We start from the raw sequence: 20,897 nt of genomic DNA on the forward strand, positions 1-20,897 counted from the left end.
GGAGAGGGACAAGGAGAGGGAGGTGGAGAGGGAGGAGGAGAGGGACAAGGAGAGGGAGGAGGAGAGGGACAAGGAGAGGGAGGTGGAGAGGGAGGAGGAGAGGGACAAGGAGAGGGAGGAGGAGAGGGACAAGGAGAGGGAGGAGGAGAGGGACAAGGAGAGGGAGGAGGGGAGGGACAAGGAGAGGGAGGAGAAGGAAGCGAGGGAGGAGAGGGAGAAGAAGGAGGAGAAGGACAAGGAGAGGGAGGAGGAGAGGCAGAGCCTCCCAGTAACCTAACAGAAGCTGCTCTCAGCCGATGTCAGGCTACAGACGGAGCCATCAGCTGCAGGGGCCTCAGCATGACTCACCTGCCAATCATTCACAATCTGGAGGCTACAAACCTCAACATGGCAGGTGTGTGTTCGTGTGTGCATGCACATGCATGTGTGTGTCCGGGATATCCCAGAATACCACGATCCTGTTCTACATCACCTGACTGTATCCACTCCCACAATGGTGAAACCACACTGTATCTAACAGCACACCTCCTTTTATTTACACTGAAAGAGAACAACGTCACCATGGTGATGGCACAGGACTTCTCTGGTCTGCTCAACCTGGACACGCTGGACCTGAGTAAAAACAGCCTGAACGATGAGTCATTTGGCAGCAACAGCCTGTCGGTGAGTTAAAGTTCTGCGTCAAGTCTGTTCTAAATTAAAAAAAAGAACCATATTTAAAGATAAGCTTTTAAACCTGTTGCTCTTTATAGAGCGCTTGTGTGTTGCCTCAGATCTGATTCATCAATACAATCTGGAGCCTGTTAAGCGTGTTTTACAAGTCACCTTGCATTAAAATTGGAATAAAAACAGGTCCAATCCCACATGAGTGCAGCAAAAAAGAGGGCTGAAGAGCATTAGCTGATCTTTTCTAAGAATAATCTCCGCTCTAACCAAAAGACCGCAGGCCGAAACGTGGACCACGCTGAGGCAGCAATCCCAGTCTGACCGATCACTGCAGGCCACCAGTATACGTTCTGGCAGGGTTGGCTGGAGGAAGCAGTCAGCCAACCACCGCTGAAGTATAATTGAGATTTATTCTCAGAGCGAGGTTTTTCCTCATTTACTCCTGACTACAGTCCCAGCTCTCTCGCGGGGTGGTGTTACTAAAGCTCGGACCAGGCAGATGATTTAAAATAGTGGCTCTGTTTTATCGTTCTAATCTGCTTCAGAGTCTGACCCTTCTGAAGAAGCTGGATCTGGATAGCAACAGGCTCAGCGGCGTTCCAGCACTTTCTCCATCTGTGGAAGTCCTCAAGATGAACGATAACAAGATCGGCACTCTCAGCCCTCACTGTTTCACAGGTAAAGCTCCATTTCTGTGGACGTGGTGGCTGAGCAACGTTCTGTGATGTGCTGACAGTAACTGTAGTGTGCTCCAAGGACTGGTGAACCTGCTGAATCTGGAGCTGGTTGGGAACGCTCTCCATGAATCCACTGTGTCACCATTAGCATTTAGACCAGCAGAAAAGCTCCTGAGCCTCCATGTGGACAAAAATCACTTCACCTCCATCCCCCTGGGCCTTCCTCGCTCTCTTCAGGTCTGCCAGTGTCATAATATCTGACTGAATGTGCTTCTGATATCAAAAGGAATGCTATAGCATTAACAAATATATAGAAAAATACAATAAAATCTACAGCTAAATACAGTTTATAAAGTCAAAAGAGTACTGTACTCAGGCCAGATTTCAGCTTCACACCCTAAGACATCTCCATCTGCGTGTCTCAAATGTTTGCCGCAGACACTGAAGATGAGCGGGAACATGATTGACAGGGTGACAGAGGAGGCGCTGAAGGGCTGCAGCCACCTGAAGCTGTTGGATCTGAGTCACAATCAGCTGCATGATCAGAGCGTCCCTGCCAGCACCTGGAGCCACCTCAAGTATGTCCATCCATCCATCCATCCATCCATCCATCCATCCATCCATCCATCCATCCATCCATCCATCCATCCATCCATCCATCCATCCGTCCATCCATCCATCCATCCATCCATCCATCCATCCATCCATCCATCCATCCATCCATCCATCCATCCATCAATCCATCCATCCATCCTTTAAAAACACGCAGTTCTTTTCTCGGCCACAAGAGGGCAGGCTGATGTAGTTTGGCCTTTCTGGGAGCTCTGGCTGCAAAAAAACAGGTCTGAGCTGTAATTAGTGAGTGTTTTTGGCACTTTAAAGATCACAAGATTCACCATTACACGCTTCCAGCATCAGCTGCAGGTTTTAGCAGATGTGATCATTAGTTTCATCATTAATATCAGATAGAGCAGAAATTCAAAACCAAAAAGCCCCGTGCACAGGAACAGGCACAATCAAGCACCATCTCTACACACACTCACACATTTCACTGAGGTTTTGACAGCTGCTGCATGCGCACACGCATACATTTGTCTGCCTTTGATGGGGTGCGTGTGTGCATGCACACGCTTGTGTGTTGTGTTAAATATAGTGAATTCCAGTGGGGTTTTTTTTCTGCTTTTCTCCCTGCGATCCGTGTAAACCGCAGTGGGAGCTTCCGGCTAACGAAGACCAAAGAGAAAACAAAGTCAGGGGATTTCAGATAGTAATTTATGAATGAGTCAGCACAGAAAATGAGATGAACTGTATTTTTAATATATGATTCTGATTAGAAGTGGAACACTGACAGGTCACTGAGCTGGTTATTGCAGAGCTGGCAGCTGCTGGAGCCTCCTCCTCCATTTAAAAGGCGCAATGACCTCAGCCCCTCACAGCAGGGGACAGGGAGCAAATTTCATTAGCGAGACCTGATTGCCATAAAACTCAAAGGTTCCCTGTAGATGGAATCATTTACTCTGCAGACCTCCAATGACCAAACCCACGCTGAGCTGCTCCTGGATACATTACATCTGCAAAACGGGGAGAAGAAAAGTAAATTGGTTAAAGATTACATGCTGAAAACTGCAGTGTGTTGCACCTCTGCGCCACGGTGCTGCTGCTGTAGCCTCCCACAGGCCTGCAGGGAGTGGAGGCTGGGTTTTTCTTTGCACCTATTGTAGATTAAAGGAAGCGTTCCTGTCTTATATTTTTTTAATTGCTTTAAATGTGGCTGTGTGTGCGCAGAGGTCGAGTGGCTGGCGTGCTGTGCCGCAACTCGCCCGACGACGGCTCATTTACCGATGCCGCGTAAGCAGGAAAACAAGCACGTGTGCAGAGGAAAACACGCCACTTGACACAGATGTCAAGTGAATGGCTTTAATTAGGTCCCTTTTCAGGGTGTGTTGTCGGTGGCAAACAGGTTATATTTAGGACGGCGGTGTTTTCATTGGAGAGGCCGTACACGCAACAAGTGCTACAAATGTTCACGGCTCTGCCACCTGAAATGAGATTAAAAACAAACAACACAAAACAGAAAACCAACAATCCGAAATAAGTTATGGCCAGAATAACTCATCACCTGACGCATCTTCCCTCCATCGTTGGCTGATCAGTAGGAGTTTGGTTCCCCCCAAAAGGAGAACTGTGGAAGACCAGAGAAACTCATATTAGATGACACTTATGTCAAATTGCATAGTTCTTTATGCTCATAAATTCTCGCCTCCTGGAAGATTAGTGAGGCGTCAGCATGGTAACCTCTGGCTTGTTCTCCACATTTAAAAACTATAAATGTGCTGTGACGCTTATGACATCACCCCTACTGCAGTGATGTCATAGGCCCATTCACCTACAGGCCCATAACACTGATTATTATCTATAGATAATCATAATATAGTATATACTTGCATGCTCTCTCTCTCTCTCTCTCTCTCTCTCTCTCTCTCTCACACACACACACACACACGCGCGCATGCGGTGTGTGTCAGTTTTGTACATGTGGGAGTCAGTGAGTTTGAAGGTACAGAACTGTGTGTCCCCTTTGCTCATTAATACCAGGTGGAGCTGGTAGCAGTGGTGGATCGCTGCCCTGCTACTGGCAGCAGAACCAGTGGGTGAACTGGTCCAGCGCTACTTTATTACAATAAATAATTGAGTTAGTCCGTCTGTTTTAACAGGAATAAACCTGAACTTGTTTAAGCGAGCTCAGGGGAGGTGTGTCATCAGCGATGTCGAGGTAATTACAGCTCATCATTTTAATGCATCCTCTATCTCAGCCAAAGTCCCCCCCCCCCCACAAAGAAAGGGCACACAATATGTGGCTGTGCCTGTGAGGTACATCACCTCCCTCCTCCATAATGGGCCACGTTAGGCTGTTCTGGACCCGCTGGCCGTCCTGTGGACAGCAGACAGACAGGAAATGAGGTTTCCCTCCTGCTGTGCCCTGTGCTGTAAACTCACAACAGCTGTGTGGGCTCATCCCGCTCCAACACTGAACCTCTGTACCACTCTTTTCCTTCAAAGCCTTTAAAAAAAACTGCACCCATGACCCTCCTCACAGCCTTTCAGTCTCTTTCTTGCACGTCAACCATTTTGGTGCCTCTCAGTCCCCCCCCCCCAGTGTGCTGTATATTATACCTGTGAGGGTCCTAAACGTCGTCTCTCCCGCTGCGTCCCGTTGCCCCACTGCCTGTATCCCACTCTGAGCTCTGCCCTTCCTGCCTCCCTAAAAGCGCCACGCAGGGCGACTATAAAACAGGAGCGCCGCAGTAAACATTACATTACTGGATCATTTAACCGTGATTATCTTGCAGCTTGGCAGCCACGCGTGTCTTCAAAGGCGATAATCAGAAGCTCTTGAGTTCTTTCTGCTCGCAACAATTTCCCGCAACTATAAGGAGAAGCTGTTGAAAGAGGAAAATTCCTCAACCTTCTGCGTCTCCTCTCAGGTCTCTGGAAGCGTTGGACCTGTCCTCCAACCAGTTCACCTCTGTCCCCACAAATCTGCCCCGCCGCCTCCGTAAGCTGACCCTGCGACACAACGACATCCTTCACGTCCCGGCCTTCTCCTTCCGCCACCTGCGGCCGGGCCTGCAGTCCCTCCAGCTGTCCCACAACCACCTGAGCGACGGCAGCGCGGGCCGAGCCTCGTTTGTTGGAATGTACCGCTCAATGAGCGAGCTCCTGCTGGACAACAACCGTCTGGAGGAAGTCCCTCCATTCATCCGACAGTTTAAAAGCCTGAAAATGCTGAGGCTTGACAACAACCACATCAGGTAGAATCTCCTTTTTTAGAAGCGGGATTTTTAGGAACCCATTTTGCAATTCCTGGACAAATGAAATTCATCTTAAAACCAGCTTTAGGTCAACGAAATCCCCACGCTTAAGGTTCAAAGTGGTTCTTCTGATTATTTTAAGGTGGTTCCGCAATCGTGGTTAGTATGTAGTGGCATGTAGAATGTGTCTGAATGAAAGACGTGAGTGACATTATCCGTTTTCTATTCATCCCAACGACCTGTTTTTATGTCACCTGTGCAGGGCGGTGAGGCGGTGGGGCATCTGTCACCCCCGGAACTCCGGCTCCATGTTGGCCGCGGTCCACTTGGAAAATAACCGTCTTCAGGTGGACAGGATTCCTGCAGACACCTTCTCCTGCCTCATTGATGCTCAGGGACTGGTGCTCTACCCACAGCAGGGCCAGTCAAACAGTTAACAGAGCATCCACATGCATGCACATGCTAATAAACTAGCATTGTTGACCTAGCTTGCCTATTTTCCTCTGAAGTGGTTCCTTTCTTTTAGAAGATTCAGTGATTGATGTTTATAGTTTAAAAATGCTCTGTTTAGACTTGTATCCATTAATCTGTTAATTAATGTAGGAGGTAATGAATGAATGGATGTGAGAACATAAAAGCTGAAGGAGATTAATCCCTTCTGCTGATCCCTGGGGCAACATGGAGGCACATCTGCAGTATTCAGTGCTGCAGTATTTAGGTCCCTGATAAAAAGAGGGGAAATGTCTGCTGACACAGTGTGAACTCCGGGGGCTCATTAGGAAGGAAAATACAAACAGCACCCAGGTTCCATATCGCCCACATGACTTCCAGTGTAAACAGGCCAGCACCAGCCGCTCTGTAGAGGAACCCAGTCACTGCAGCTGAACCAGGGCCTCAGAGCGCGGCGGAGCGGAGTGACGTCAGCTCAGGCTGCGCCAACGTGTGCATGAGAGGGGCAGAGCGGCCCATTAGCCGTGTTCTCAGTGGGGCCCGAAAATGAGGGAAATGTCAGCGGAGACACCAGCGACGGGACAATGTGGCGATTGTTGGTTTAAGTAAGCTGATCTGTGGAAGAGGAGGAGAGCAGCGGTGTGTGAACACTCAGTTCCAACAAAATGGGGGGGGGGGGGAAATTTAAAACAGCAAGGCGATGAGAGCAGACAGTGGTGCATTCAGAGCTGTGGGGAACTAAAGCCATCCGGAGGGCCTGCCAACCTCCTGGACTTCCCAGATCTCAGTGTTCCCTCCAGCCTCAGTGCTCTGAAGTGTTGTTCTGCTCTCCTTCATTTCTTTTCTTCCACTTTCCCCACAAAAAGTTCATGAAAACTGTTCTGGCTCCCTGCAGATCGAAGGTGTAGCACGTTTGAGATGCTCTGCAAGGGGAAGAAGAGCAACGCTCGCTCATGTTCCAGCCTCATCCATGCAGCATTGTTATAGAAAGGTATTAAAATCATATCGCTTTGCCATCGTGGTTTCCATTATTTCTCTGAAAAGTGTGCTCACGCTCCCTTTTATTGAGCTCACGTCACAAATACGATGGTGAATTGAACGCGATCGCCAGTGTGGCGCAACAATGAAGTCTCAAAAACAGCCACATCACATTCACTGGAGTTCTGATTGCAAACCTTGGGGGCAATTATGAATTTCACAGTCCGTGCATGCAGAGAAAATTAAAAAAAAACACCCTGAGAGTAATGGGTGTAATTCGGATGATAAAATGTGCTGCTGTGCCCTGTTTGAGGTCATAATTAGCAGGCTGTGCACTTGCCGCGTGGACTCTAGGCATCTCCACAGGTACAGCTCTTCAGCGTGTTCCTGAGGCTGCAAATGAGGAACAGAAGGTTCCCTACAGATGCAGTGGTGGGGGGGGGCAGACTGTGGCGAGGACGGATCCACGGTTAATGAAAGAGAAAAGCCGGAGCCGGGGTATTAAGAGACATGCAGACGACAAAGCTAACGAGATTACGAGGGCAGAAAAAACACACACAGACACATATTCTCTTCAATCCGTCGACCCTGGGGTGTAATCACGCGTCGCTTGGCTGCTGCGGGTTCCGTGCATGTGGCACAGGCTCCATAATTGTACAGTCTTTTTTACAAACGGCACATTACCGCCTCGGAAACGACGTGTTCACTTTTTATGCCCCCGTTCCTTGTGCACGAGCAGCGCCGCGCCTCTTTCTCTCGTCCGTCTACAATTGTGAAGCTGGACGTTTGGCCTTTGACCTTAAAGCCTCCAGCCTGCCCTTGACCCAGAGTCCAGGGATGTGCTTTTGCGTTTATTTGATGGACTTCCCTCTAGAGTGAAAGTCATAACCAACCTGTTTAGATGTTCGGCGCCACGCTGAGCTCCAGAACCCAGTTTCTGGAGGAGGAGAAGTGGCGCAGAACTCCTCTGCTCTCATGCTCTGTCTGTTTTTCCCAGCGACGGCAGCTTCCTGTGTTTGTTATTGGAGGAGTGCACGTGTGTGTGTGTGTGTGTGTGCGTGCGTGTGTGTGTGTGCGCGCCTGCCGGTGCTGAGCTGAGCTCAAGCAGCCAAAGAATTTCTTCTCCTGAGTCAGATTGACATCAGAAATAGATAAAGTGAGACGGAGCGCACAGATTCCTCCCGAGTTTGACTTCTGGGTGTTGAAAGTCATCGACTCTTCGGGGTCAACTGGGGTCACAGCCAACCGCTGTGACCCCCCCCCCCCCATTTAAAGAGAGAACCCAAAATAACTGTCTCATTCTCATTATTTGACATATACTCCCTCCTGTACTGTGAAAATAGAATAAGACAACATTCATTCATTCCCATGATGCTCCTCACAAGTATAGCTACGCATGGCTGTGACCCTGATGCAGCCCATCACCCACTGGTTAGAGGCCAGCAGCACCAGTCCTTGATCAGTTTGCTTGATCCAGTTAGTCCTGTTGGTCTTTGGTTTGCTTGTTTTATCCTGGTCTCCTGATGTTCGGGAGGCTTCCTTTTGGTGTTTGAATGGCTCTGGAAGGGTTGGCCTGCCCCCGCATTGATTTTTGTTGCTGGTGTCTCCGAGCTCTTTGTGGTTCCTTCAGATCTGCTTTGGGTATGTTTAATTTCCATTGGTTTAAGTCCTTTGTTGTTCACTGTTTCATATCTAATTTAATGTGGGAAGCAAAATATTTCAACCTTTTCCTTTGGTGGTGTCCTTTTATGCTGTGGCCTCCGCTCTGATTTTTGATTCACTTATCCTCTTTATTTTGAGACCCTAACAGATGAATGTCGTCTGGAAAAGCTTAGAATCCCTTTAAAATACACGGAGGCCCAAAGACTGATGAACTGTTTCGGTTTTCCTGAATCTGTTTACTCTGCTGCATTCATGAATTATCTTAAGCTTCTTTAGTTGTGCACAAATCAGCACTCTTGCTTTTCTAAAATAACCCACTGACACGGGGAGAAAAAACCTTTCGCTTTCTCCTGCACAGACGCTCATGCACACCTACACAGCGGCTAACAAGTGGGTGCGTTTATGCGTAGAGACACTTTAACTCAACACTGGCAGCAGAAAAACCAGTTTAATTTGGATGCCAAGCCCTGGAGCTCCAGCCCGACACCGTAATCAGCCGAACCGCAATGAGAGAGCCGCGGAAAGCAGAGGGAACGACAGAGTTTACAAACTGAGCTGGGAGGAATGTTATCTGCTACAGACCTTTATCAAAACTCTGCTTCCTGCCAGTGGCCCTGCAGGGCACTGAGCTGGCCCGCTGTGGATACTGGACCCTTCGGGCGGGGAAATAAAGACCTAAACACGCAGGAAAGTCGTCAGGCTCTTCTAATAATAATCTGGGCGATACAGACGATTATCTGACACTCCTCAAGTGATGTGGAGATAACTGCTGTTCCCTGCTGCTTCGGTCCTGAGGAAATGAAGTCCAAGCCCCGCAAACATGCGCTGCCAAACACCAAATTATAGAAACCACAAAATGTGTTTCAGAATCTGAGCCAAAATCTTGAGATGGGGAGGAGTTCCAAGTCTCACCTGGGAGACGTGGCAACCCCCAAATGTAAGGTGAATTTAAAAAAGGGCCTAAAGTTCATAGAATGAGCTTTCACGGCTGCAAGCGAGGAGGGTGTGAGCGGATTTGGATGGCGCTTCTAATAAGTTTCTCTTCTTAAATGTGCAAAGGGAGAGGACATTCCAGCCATCGGCATCGGCGTGAAATCACAAACGTTAACAACGTGCAGAAAAACACCGCCCAAGATAAAAGCTCAGGATAAATATTTATCAAGTCTTCCCTGTTCGACGCCACGTTTTGAACTGGCGCAGAAAAACCCTGATCCTTGCTTCCTTCCTCCTCCTCCTCCATCCGAACGGCAGAGAAAGGAGGCAGGCTTTTTGACTTTATGGGCGCCCCCCCCCCCCCCTTCCCTCCCCACACATCAGTCATTTCCTCAGTTTTTGGATGGGATCGAGCGCACATTGCGCCCCGACACGGACCTCAGTGGCAAAAACGGTGGCGCAGGAGCAGAGGCTGGATGTCAGAGCGGAGCACCCCAGGGCAGCGACCCGTAAATGTGATGAGATTCTAGGGCAACGCTTTCAGTCGAGTCTCCGGGACAATTTGGTGCACAGAGGAACAAAAACGCACAGCAGCACAAAAGTTGGGGGCCTGCAAATAATAACAACTTATTTCTGCCCGTAAGGTAGGGAGATGGTTTGATTTTACTTTCTGTCTTACAAAATGAAAACTTTTTTTCTGTAACAGGAAAAGTCATTGAGATTTAAATTCATGTTTAACTTTATAATTTTCGTTCAACTTTTTATTTCGTTAAAACTGTACGATATCTATTATTTCCTACTATTTCTTTCTCCTTGTAAATAACATATCAGGACTTAAACCAACCTGTTGCGTGCTTAAACTCCTTTGATTCTCCTTTTCCCATCTTCTAATACTGATGCTGAACAGCAGGGGGCGCAACAACACTCTCCTCAAAGGGAGCAACAAACCTTTTCTTTCTTCTCAGTTCCGCATCCGCCAAGAAGCATCAGATTTGGGATGATTACTGCCAAATGTTGACCACGACAGCGCCTTTGAGGACTTAAAACTGCTCTAATCTAAATCTAATCCAGCAGTTTTCTTTCTATAAAATGATACAAACACACAGTAAACAGTAAACTCACAATAATTTCTCATCCTTTTTGGGATTCTTCTGTAGTTTTCTTTGCTTTAAATTGATCCAATCTGCTCATTTGTTCACGAACCTTTATTATTTTAATGTATTCCTCTGCTGATCTGTCTGTTCACCTGTTTCTCCATCACTTGTCTATATGTTAATCACATTTTTTTTATAGTTTATTTTTTGCTCCTCTGTCCTTTCTGTCAGGAGCACCGAGCTTCTTGCCACCACATCCAAGCTTAACAGCTATAGAGAAGCTGCCAGTTCCTTTTTTAGGGACAGAAGTCACCAAATTATAGCTGGCGAGGCAGTTAACTCCACCCGAAGGCCCTTATGGGACCCGCCTAGCGTTAACTTCTGCTGTCTGAAGAGTGTTGGCTTGTGCGTTTGTGTGTCCATCTGTGTGGACTGAAGGAGACATGTCATGAGGAAATTGAAGGGAGGTCAAGGCACCAGATCATTTTAAAGGTAGACGTTAGATTACGAGATTAAAATAGACGGTTATCGTGCGTGCTCGTACTCACGCGCGAATAGTTCTGTGTTTGTGAGTGTGTTAAAAGTTTGGTGTTGGGATTTTATTGCCACAAAGCTCTCGGGACGTTTCCTGTTCAAGTAGAGTGTGACACAGTGTAAAGGTTGGAGGTTTTGGTGCTGTCAGCACTCTGGCCATGTCCACTTAACATGAAGTAACTTCAGCCCTGAGTGTTGACGTGGCTGCCGTCAACACATGAACGCGGTGACAGTGGACACATGTAGTCAACCTGCTGTCCCCCCTTCCCCCCGGTCGTACACAGCCACCAAAGGACTGCTCGCAAATCCCTATTTTAGATCTTTTTGAATGCTGGATCGAGTGTTAAGATGACCAGAACGAGGTCATCTTGAGGGTTGTGTGTACGTGGGAGGTGACAGCATTTGTCCTTCCTTCAGCTCCGCAGTTATAAAGAACAAACCCTCTTTCTTTCATTGTGAGGAGATGATTGTTCTTGGCAGCGCAGAGGGCGTTTGGATTAAATACGCTGCATATTTGTTTGGCCTGACAGGGATGTGGCTTTAAGGGAACTGATCTCCCATCAGAGTAATCCCAGGATGTGATTGCTGACAACTGTCCCAAAGTTGACAGACTGCTTCAGAATCTCTGTGGGAAACTCAAACTCAAGGACCTGAGACGGTGCATTCACTGACACTGACTGACATGTTTTCATATATTCTCCCCCTGCTTTTGTCCTCCCAGTGTCTCATTTTTATCATTTGACTCCATCAGAAAAGTTTTATAAAAACACCGTCGGGTAACTTCGCCAAGGCTGTGGCAAAGAAAAAGTAGATGTCTCAGCATTACACCTAAATATGACTATTGAGGCGATGCCATTAATCTGCTTCCAGGGCGGCCTCGGCTGTTTTCAGACAGCTTTTAGCAAGAAGCACAAAGCAGGCGACAGGCTCTTCACACATTACACAGAGCACCCAGACAATGAGGCTCAGGGAGAATACTGTAGGATGATGCAGACATCTGCCGCAGCCCTGAGCAGAGGAAAAGAAGAATAGGACCTCCAGTGAGTGTTATTATTATCAGCAGAGGGCACCGTGAGGAAGGATCCTCCTCTGAGGACACACATTTGAACAGAGATGTGGTCTGCGAGTGTTGCTGAAGCTGCCACTCTCAACAGAAGTGGTGCATTTAGACTACCTGCCACTTACAGCTCGGTCCTTGGACCCCTGCTCTGACCACTCAGGCCTCACTGACACCTCGTCAAAGGTGGCCCTAAGGCGCACCTTGGTTCAGCGGGACAAGGGCTCACTCACAAGTCGCACCCAACCTTTGTGATTGAAACCATGACTCTGGTTAACACCTCACAGGGCCAGTCCACCAAGAAGGACTTTACTGTGTCCTGGATGAGGACCAACACCAGCACTGGAGAATCAGTCCCCATCGTGACTAAATTACCGTTCAGTTATGGGTTGGATGTACACCCCAACACCACTGTCCACACGTCTCTACAAATGGCTGATGGGCTAACAGAGATGAAGGACGGTTCCAAAGCTGATAACGCAGGGAGTCACGTTTAAAGATCTGCCATAAATACCCTTGGACTCCTCATTAAGTTGCAAAACACAGGCTGCAGAAATTGTAGGTGTTAAAATAAGCCCGGTTTTGTCCTCCCTCCGCGTGTATCCCCAGCTCGTTTGTGTGCTGAGTGTCATTGTGTGCCGTTGACCATATATGCCCTCATTGTGTCCTTTTGGCTGCATTCTTCTGGCTGAGGCCAAGGCCAATGCTGATTTTTCCCCCCCAAGCAAAATGGTATAATTTGGCAGCTATTTTTATTGCAAAGAGCAGACTGCAGAGGCCAGTTGTTCATGCTTTAAGGCCAGGTCCACATACTTTTTCTTTCACAGATTTTAATGTCTTTTTAATGCAACTTTTTCCTAAAGTGAGCAAATTATACAATTGCAGCCATGTTGCATAAGAAACTACTTGATTTTTCTTTTCTTTTGAGTGTTTTGTTTGGATCGGAATCAGTTTTGAAAGTGTTTGCAAGGCCTGTGGAATAAGAATTCCCCCTACATTGAAATAAAAGCTATAGAATTCCCCCCTCATTACTATTTCAAGATGCAAAAGGTTCTGGGGAGAAGAGTTAAAACAAGCAGGAATACAATTACAATAAATTTGGAGATCAAGTCGAAACATAGAACAGTAGTTATCACCAACCGAGCTCTCAAATCTTTAACAACACATGTTTTCTTGTTCATCTCCCTCCTTTTGTCCTGTTTCAGAGCTCTGTGCTGATATTAAACTGTTCAGATTCCAATGGTACCATCAAAGTTCCCGGGAAATTCCATTGGCATGCTAACCGTTGACATCTTGCAGCTCTTGGATAACAGAGCAGGGGGTTGGAGCTCAGAGGGTTTAAGGGTCACCCAAGGGTGTGACACACCACTGGGATACATTTCACGGGATTAGCTTCAGGTTAAGGGTCCCTATTACCCATCCTGTGGATAAATTAGCCTGATGCTAAGTGGCTTTAACAGGAAGGTGGTTTTCGGTTGAGTACAAGGGGAGACGGTGTTGGGTCAGTGCAGACAGGATAAAGGAAGGAGACAACCACAGACACACATGTCTGCTGACCTCAATTAGAGGTGTGCACACATGTACACGCACAGCTATGACATCATGGAGCCTGTTTTGCATGACGTGTCTGCACACTCAAACACATGCGCGCCCGCACACACAGACATAGATACACACATGCCGTTGCTGCCCAGTTTCCCCTCTAACTGAATGGTAGCTTTGTTTGGCCGCTGGGTTGTCAGGAATAAAGTTTTCCACCACTGATGCACTCAAGGCTACCTGATTGGTCAGTGTGAACAGGCTCCAGGGAACAAACTCAGCTTCCAGGATGCGGACAGTGACGGCTTGTCAGTGTGGTTTAGGTAACTTTGGTGTTCCCAGAGTCGATTCTTAGGGAGCGAGCAAGTAGAAGAACTCCGTTTCTCCTCACCAGCCTGCAGCGCCTGCCCCGCCTGCGAGGTGTGGTTTGAAAACAGGAGGTTTGTAATTACGGATAAGTAGACCGTTTCATAATATTCCAGCATGACTGTTGCCCTGAGCTGTGAATTTTAAGCACTGATGCACTTGGCCGGATTAAGTTTTATGGGAGGTTTGCTGTTTGGCACATGTTTGATGCACCCTACAACAGCCACCCCCCCCCCCCCCCCCCCCCACCCCCCACATATTTGCACTGCTATCTTTATAAGGACTTTCATTCACCTAATGCATTCTCTAGCTATCACATCTAAATGCCTAACCCTAACCCTCCTTAACCTACCAATTCCAACTTCAACCTTAAACCCAGGTCTTGAACAGGCCCTTTGTTGCTATAAGGACCAGCCCAAATGTCCTCACTTTGCACGGGAAATTTGAATTTTAATCCTGTTTGTATCGTGCACAAGAAGACAGGCACGTGCAAACCTACACATGCCTGTGCTGAGCATATTTTGCAAATCACTGACTGTAAATAAATAAATAAATATTTGATATCAGTTTGGAGCTCATACCTTAAATTTTCATGTTGTGTTATTGTACATTAAAAAGAGGGCTCCACAAAACACCTTTTTCCTAAAAACTTCTTAAACATTTTTTTCGTTCATCTGGTTTACGTCTGTACTGTAACTTTGAGCACCTCTACTGTCTTCAAATTCAGCTCCAATTGAAGCATTTTGAATCACGTACGTATTTAAGCACTTTGGAGTGCAACACAAACCAATTTCTCATCTATAAACTAATCCTTTCTTCTTGTGTGTCCTCAGTTAAGAAGATAAGCTAACGATGTGGCCACATTACCCCCTCCTGCTGTGGCTCTGTGCGGTCCGACTGCTCTCCCCGTCCTCGGCCCTGCCCTTCGAGCAGAGGGGCTTCTGGGACTTCGCCATGGACAGCCTGGACAAGGGGGAGATGACGACAATGATAAGGGACGAGGAAGAAGGCTCCACCCCGACAGAGCCCACCTCCGATTTCGCCACCTGCCCCTTCGGCTGCCAATGTCACCTCAGGGTCGTCCAGTGCTCCGACCTCGGTCAGTGAGGGACTGTGGAACTATGCCGTTCTTGCTTTGTCATCATTTCTGTGTTTTTGTTGAGGTCCAGCAGGAAAAAAGACGGGGTGAATGACAGCGTGAGTGAGGGTGACACATCCGGCCTCGCATGACCATCTGAAACCCCCCCCCCCAACTGTGGTGTTTTATCAGAGAGGAATTTCTCCCTTGAAAAATAAATCTAGTGTGTTTTCACTCTGAAAGGCATGCCTTTGAGGGATTTTGTGTTCCAGACCTTCTGTGTCGGTCAGAACGGAAAAAGGAGATCAAGATGAAGAAGGAGGAAGAGAAAACAAAGAGGAGTTTGATTTTGGTGGAGGAAATTTAACTCAAAGACACTGTAACGCTTTAAAAACAAGCCTTGCGTTCATATTTACAGGGTTTTGTGCTGATGGAGTATGCATTAGCTGAATTCGACTCTAATTACTCTGTTACATCAGAGTGTGTGTTGTGGACAAAATGGTTTTGTCGAGTCATCGTTCTACAGGCTCCGTGTATTTACCGTCACTGCCGTGGGTAAATATGGAAGTATATAATTTCCAGGATGTCAAGTGCTTATTTAGAGCGGATTTATTCTGGCGTCTGTGCATCCCGGCAGGATGGTGGAATTTTGTGATGAGGGGAGCTGGAGTTTGGAGAAGGTGTTAGCTTTGTCACTCTGTGGTATGCTGAGAGGGTGAAGAATTCCTGGTAACTGAGGTGTTGTTTGGGCATTTTTGGGTGTTGACAGCAGACAAGTTTTCCAGTAGTCAGGATGCATTCAGGTGACTGGTAAATATTTCTTACCCCTTAAATCCATGTTTGTATAGTAATTAACTGTATATAGGGACTAGCGTGGTGACATAACTATCACATTGAGTTAAAATTACAGAGGCCGGCTCATTTAAACTTGGTCCAGAACTTTGATGGTCTTATCTTCCTGAAGGCAGAAATCCTTTAGATTCCTCCTAAGGCCCAGATTGTCTGTTGGAGCTGCTGGCGAATGTTTGATCCCTCACGGTTGACTTGGAGGGTGTGGCGCGCTGCGGCCAAAGCTGTCCGTCTAAACTTAACTCCAGAAGGACAGCTTTGGGTAGAGTCCAGTGGGTCAGATGTGGTCGGTGGCACACTGGATCCCAGTGGGACAGCTGGTGCTCTGTCACCAGCTCCATCGGTTGCATCATGGTCCAGATGAGGATGGCCTTAACCGGGAATTGGGAATGCGGCCAGTCTGTGACTGAACCCATCTGATCCGGTCATCCAAGTGATTCTGTGATGTGGTCTTGGTAATGATCACTGGTTGCTGTGTTTGTTAGTGTGTCATTTTTCCAGAGAGGTCCCTGAGGGGAATAGGGCAGGTGTGTGTTAAACACTGCCCCCTATGTACATTTTTACATACTGCAATCGTATCAGCGTAATGCTGTCAGTGTTCAAATGTCTCAGCATGCCCACAGTAACACACAGATTGTGGTTTTCTTTATGTAGCTACACCATACGTATCTTGTGATTTCAGCCGCCTGTATTATTTCATCCCTGATTTAGGTCATTGGACTTAAATCTCATCCTTTTTGACTTCTGTCAGATGGGAAGCAGATGACAAACATCTGGCATGTCCATCTGGTGCAAGATACGTATATTAGCATTTAAGTAGAGGAGAACCATTTTGTGTGTGTGTGTGTGTGTGTGTGCTTTTTTAACTACCAGATGAAGATCAACTATAATGAAGCTGACATTTGTAGCCCTATTATTGTCATTATTATTATTCATGATATGATTGTTATCTTTTTTATAGTTACCAAGTGAGGCCTGGACATTTGTGTAATAACCTCCATGGCTTTCTCCACCTCTTATTAAAACAATACAGGAGGAAGCCTAAAGTACTAATTTAACATTTTGGGAGTGTCCTCAGATGACTTTTGAGGTCCAATGGAATCTTTTAAGTAGACAGTGACTACTGTATTTATTTTTGTGTCTGAAAGGGACTTGCCAATTGAAAACTTACCAATTTTAGGGTGTTAACAGTTTTCCACAAATCTATTTATTGTAGCATGATATTTTTATTTTATATATATATTTGTCCTCAGGTCTGACTGAGGTGCCACAGAATATTCCTCTGGACACGAAGTTTTTGGATCTGCAGAACAACCGAATTCAAGAGATCAAAGAGAACGACTTCAAGGGCCTGACTAACTTATATGTAAGACACACAAGCTGGTGATACTCACAACACCCTGTCTGGTCTGTTGCACTGTAAAGTATCACCAAGACTCTATAGTCCTGCCAGAGAGGTTCACATCCTTTGGTTTGGCCTTCTACTCCAGCGTTGAGAGGATGAGAATGGACCATTTTGGTCTCAACTTGGATTAAAGGGAATCTTTCCTTTGTTTGTCTCAACGACAACTTTGTCCAAATGATTTGCATCAGTTGTTTTACCCTGGTTTCATCTGAATTGAGCGTAATTGTCAAATAAAAGTCAAGTGAATGAAAGGGTTGGCATTTCAGGAGAAACCCACTGCTACCATAGTTAAAAGGTCACTTTTTGCTCCTGGCTGTCTGGATGAAAACCTTCACTTTACATTCCTTTTTTGTTTACATTTTATGTGAAGGGGCAACAGACAAGACAAAAAGGTTACACTTGTACAAAGTGCTCTCCCCAAGAGTTTACCAAGGCAGCAGCGGTAAAACCACAAGCCTGCCAACTTTCTTTTCCCAGACACACCTAGTCACACCCATTGAAACTTTAATGGTGTTCTGTTGTGTGTTCTTCACGATAGTATTACTACCCCATTCATTCTCAGTGTTGCTCTACATTAAAGTTAAGCAAAGCTACTTGGAATGTCACCCGTCTTTGCTTCTCTCTGGGTTTTACTCACTCCTACTCTGTTTGCCAGAGCACTTACCAGAAGCAACATGAAGTCTGGCTGCAGAGGAAACATCATACAATAACATTTCTATGAAGGTCTATTGACATCACCCTACGTCTCCTTGCCAGCACAGGTGGAGACCGTCTGCTTAGAGACGGACCACAGCCGACTGTTTTTGTTCAGTTTTATTTCCCAGAAACGAAGTCGGGGAATTCGCACCGAGTTTGTGAATTTTAACCTAGGACAAAAACACAAAATCGTTGAGTTTTACCTTATGTTTATTGTTCTTTCTGTAGGCTCTCTCCCTGAGGAATAACCTTATCCAAAAAGTGCACCCCAAAGCATTTTTGCCCCTCAAGCACATGCAGAAACTTTATTTCTCCAAGAATCTGCTGCCTACTGTCCCCAAGAATCTGCCACCTTCCCTGGTTGAGTTAAGGATCCATGAAAACCGCATCAAGAAGGTGGCGGCCGGAGCCTTCTCGGGGCTGGGCAGCATGAACTGCATAGGTCAGAGTTACTGATGAATGATATTCAGAGGTGCTCCCTCCTGCCTGGGGTAGCTCTTGGGTGTAGATTAAAGAGGATGATGGATTTATTGATTTCATGCTAGAAATATTCACTTCATCTTGCAGAAATGGGAGCAAACCCCATCCACAACAGTGGTTTTGAGCCTGGAGCCTTCAAGGGACTAAAGCTGAATTATCTGCGCATATCAGACGCTAAGCTGACCGGGGTGCCAAAAGGTAATAATGTACAGCACATGGCAGAGCAGAAGATCACTGATGATGAATGTTCACACTATTATGTCTTTGATGAATGAAGCAAATACAGTGTCTGCTTAAAATTACAGCCTTGGGCTGAGGAACACCAATCCCGCGTGGACTACTTGTAAAACCGCAGACTTTCTGTTTCACTGTTTTAGTTTTGTCTGACTTCAGCAAGATCAAACATGTTTATTTGTGATTCTTCGACAGTATGGCAGCCAGTTTTTATCATGTTCCAACAGACCAAAGATCTTGTAACCCCCCCATTCCACTGTGTTACAGACTAAACACCATGTCTCACAGCATATCACTAAATGTACATCAACACACTGAAAATCACAGTTTGGTGTTTGGAAACATGTCGTTGGTGTTTAACTGAACAGAGGAAATAATCTCAAAAAAGAGGAGTGATTTAGTGGAAGATATAAGAAGATAAATTAAAATAGACTCATCAGTTTCTGTCATATTCTATCAAGTATCACATTAATATCCTGTCTGCTTCTCAGATCTTCCAGACAGTCTTCAAGAGCTTCACCTTGATCACAACGAGATCCAGGCTGTGGAACTGGAGGATTTGGGCCGCTACAAAAACCTCATTAGGTATCATTTGCACTACAGCCAACACATCAGCTGACATGGAGGCCCAGCGTACCTATCAGTACCTATGGTTTTTCATGCAAAAGCATCTACAAGAGTCATTTGATGTGTTGTTGTTTTGTTTTTTTTGTGGAAAAGGGTTTTGCATAGCCTCCGTTTGGGTCTGCAGCTTGAAGCCTTCCATTGGTTTACACTGATGTATGAAAGCTGGCCTGATTTCTGCCTTTTCCCTCCATTTGTCTCCAGGTTGGGACTCGGCTTTAATCACATTCGTAACATTGAGAACGGCAGCCTGGATTACCTCCCCAGACTGAGAGAGCTCCATTTGGACAACAACCGGCTCACACGTGTCCCCACAGGCCTCCCAGATCTGAAATACCTACAGGTGAGTCTAGATCCGATTGCAGGCTTAAATATCAAGAGGTGCCAGCTTCACTCTCTGTGTTGTCATTCCTCTGTAGGTGGTGTACCTCCACTCCAACAACATCGACCAGGTGGGGGTGAATGACTTCTGCCCTCGCGGATTCGGGATGAAGAGGGTGTTCTACAATGGCATCAGCCTGTTCTCTAACCCCGTCAACTACTGGGAGGTGCAACCCGCCACTTTCCGCTGTGTCACAGACCGGCTGGCCATACAGTTTGGCAACTACAAAAAGTAGAGGGCAGGGTTGTCGGCAGGTGGATGGAGGAGCCGATGATTTAAATTAAAAACAAAAATATGAGGTTAAGAAATGAGGGGGGAGAAACGGCGGGGTGAAGAATCGGTTGTGAAGAGGAAGGTAATGACAGGACTTGAAGAGCAGAGAAAGCAAATGGTTTGGAGAGCTTTTTTTTTTTCTTGGTTGAGGTTTTGAAAGTTTTGCCATCACAAGCAAAGTCGCTGGTCTGAATGGAATGTTCTCCCCATCCTAAATCCATGAAAAGTAATAATGAATGAAAACCAGAGCAAATGTAAAGTGGTGCATACATATTTTATACCAAATAGTGCTTTTCATGATAGAAGTCATTTTTTGTTTAATTTTAACAATAACACATAACAGATAGTAAAGTAATGCTTTACAGGTTTTAAGTGGTGCTCCTTGACTTTCCTTGTGCCGTCTCGTGTAACATTCCTGTTTGGCTGCATGGTTTGATGGAATTTCTGTGATTAAATCAACAAAACCTATTTGGGCCTATTTTCCACAGTTGCGCGAAATTATTATTTAAGTCAAACTATTTTCTTTTGTACATAAATAAGAGTTTTTGATTTATTTAGAAACCAAGCCATGCCTTTTTCACGTTCCTCTCATCAGTGCTTGAAGCCATTACTGAACAAATCTACCAAGCAGCCTTCTTTTATTATCAGTTCTGTACCTTTTATTATGCCGTCTGTACCATAAATGCAGTATTCTTTGACAGAATGCTGCGGTAGTCGGGGATTAACCCCTGTTAGGGAAAACACACATCCTCTTTGTTCTTAGTGAGACAATGATTAGGATTTCGTTTATTTAGTGCTACAACAAAGTTGTATTAATGCATTGTTTTGCACAGTTGTCTTTTATGCTTTATCTGCTTTGGGGGTCTTCGGAGGGTTCGTGGTTTATGCCGGTCGGCCCGCGTGGAACTGGCTGCCGACGTACTCTACCCTGTCTCTTTTCTGTAATCTGACCAGCTGCCGTTGCATGTGAATAAAGACATTTGTAGTCCGCTGCATAAAGCCAGAGAACAACTGCTGTGCCTGTGTCGGAAAACCCTGTGAGAAATAAAGAGGAAATGTCACGTTGTCCGGAGAAATGTTGAGTGCACACACATGGAGATTCTGTAAC

The 20,897-nt window shown here is 46.3% G+C and overlaps 2 protein-coding genes and 1 long non-coding RNA gene across 6 annotated transcripts; 2 read left to right on the forward strand and 1 right to left on the reverse strand.

Moving 5' to 3' along the window:
• Positions 1-177: 177 nt before the first annotated feature.
• On the forward strand, positions 178-5,639 carry LOC115249047 (extracellular matrix protein 2). Its single transcript, XM_029833184.1, has 7 exons — positions 178-394; positions 548-663; positions 1,212-1,344; positions 1,423-1,580; positions 1,782-1,921; positions 4,829-5,155; positions 5,418-5,639. Exons 1-7 carry the CDS (start codon positions 340-342, stop codon positions 5,590-5,592), a joined length of 1,104 nt encoding a protein of 367 aa, XP_029689044.1. The 5' UTR covers positions 178-339; the 3' UTR covers positions 5,593-5,639.
• LOC105416264 (uncharacterized) lies at positions 2,806-7,602 on the reverse strand. 2 transcript variants are annotated; one of them, XR_003887763.1, is made up of 4 exons: positions 7,477-7,602; positions 5,410-5,561; positions 3,463-3,525; positions 2,806-2,914 (listed from the first exon to the last, which is right to left on the reverse strand). It is a non-coding gene; the product is annotated as an uncharacterized lncRNA (long non-coding RNA). The 2 variants fall into 2 exon arrangements; XR_964456.2 differs by lacking the exons at positions 5,410-5,561; positions 7,477-7,602 and adding exons at positions 4,224-4,275; positions 4,518-4,740.
• A 1,955-nt stretch (positions 7,603-9,557) lies between these two features.
• On the forward strand, positions 9,558-20,850 carry bgnb (biglycan b). 3 transcript variants are annotated; one of them, XM_029833182.1, is made up of 9 exons: positions 9,558-9,822; positions 14,496-14,520; positions 14,602-14,867; positions 16,949-17,061; positions 18,025-18,238; positions 18,364-18,474; positions 19,002-19,095; positions 19,339-19,477; positions 19,554-20,850. In XM_029833182.1, exons 3-9 carry the CDS (start codon positions 14,621-14,623, stop codon positions 19,749-19,751), a joined length of 1,116 nt encoding a protein of 371 aa, XP_029689042.1. In that variant the 5' UTR covers positions 9,558-9,822; positions 14,496-14,520; positions 14,602-14,620; the 3' UTR covers positions 19,752-20,850. The 3 variants fall into 3 exon arrangements, with proteins under 3 accessions (XP_029689042.1, XP_003963356.1, XP_029689043.1); XM_003963307.3 differs by lacking the exon at positions 14,496-14,520; XM_029833183.1 differs by lacking the exons at positions 9,558-9,822; positions 14,496-14,520 and adding an exon at positions 13,745-13,842.
• Positions 20,851-20,897: the final 47 nt, after the last annotated feature.

The sequence above is a fragment of the Takifugu rubripes genome, chromosome 3 (genome assembly GCF_901000725.2).
Source record: "Takifugu rubripes chromosome 3, fTakRub1.2, whole genome shotgun sequence".
NCBI lineage: Eukaryota > Metazoa > Chordata > Actinopteri > Tetraodontiformes > Tetraodontidae > Takifugu > Takifugu rubripes.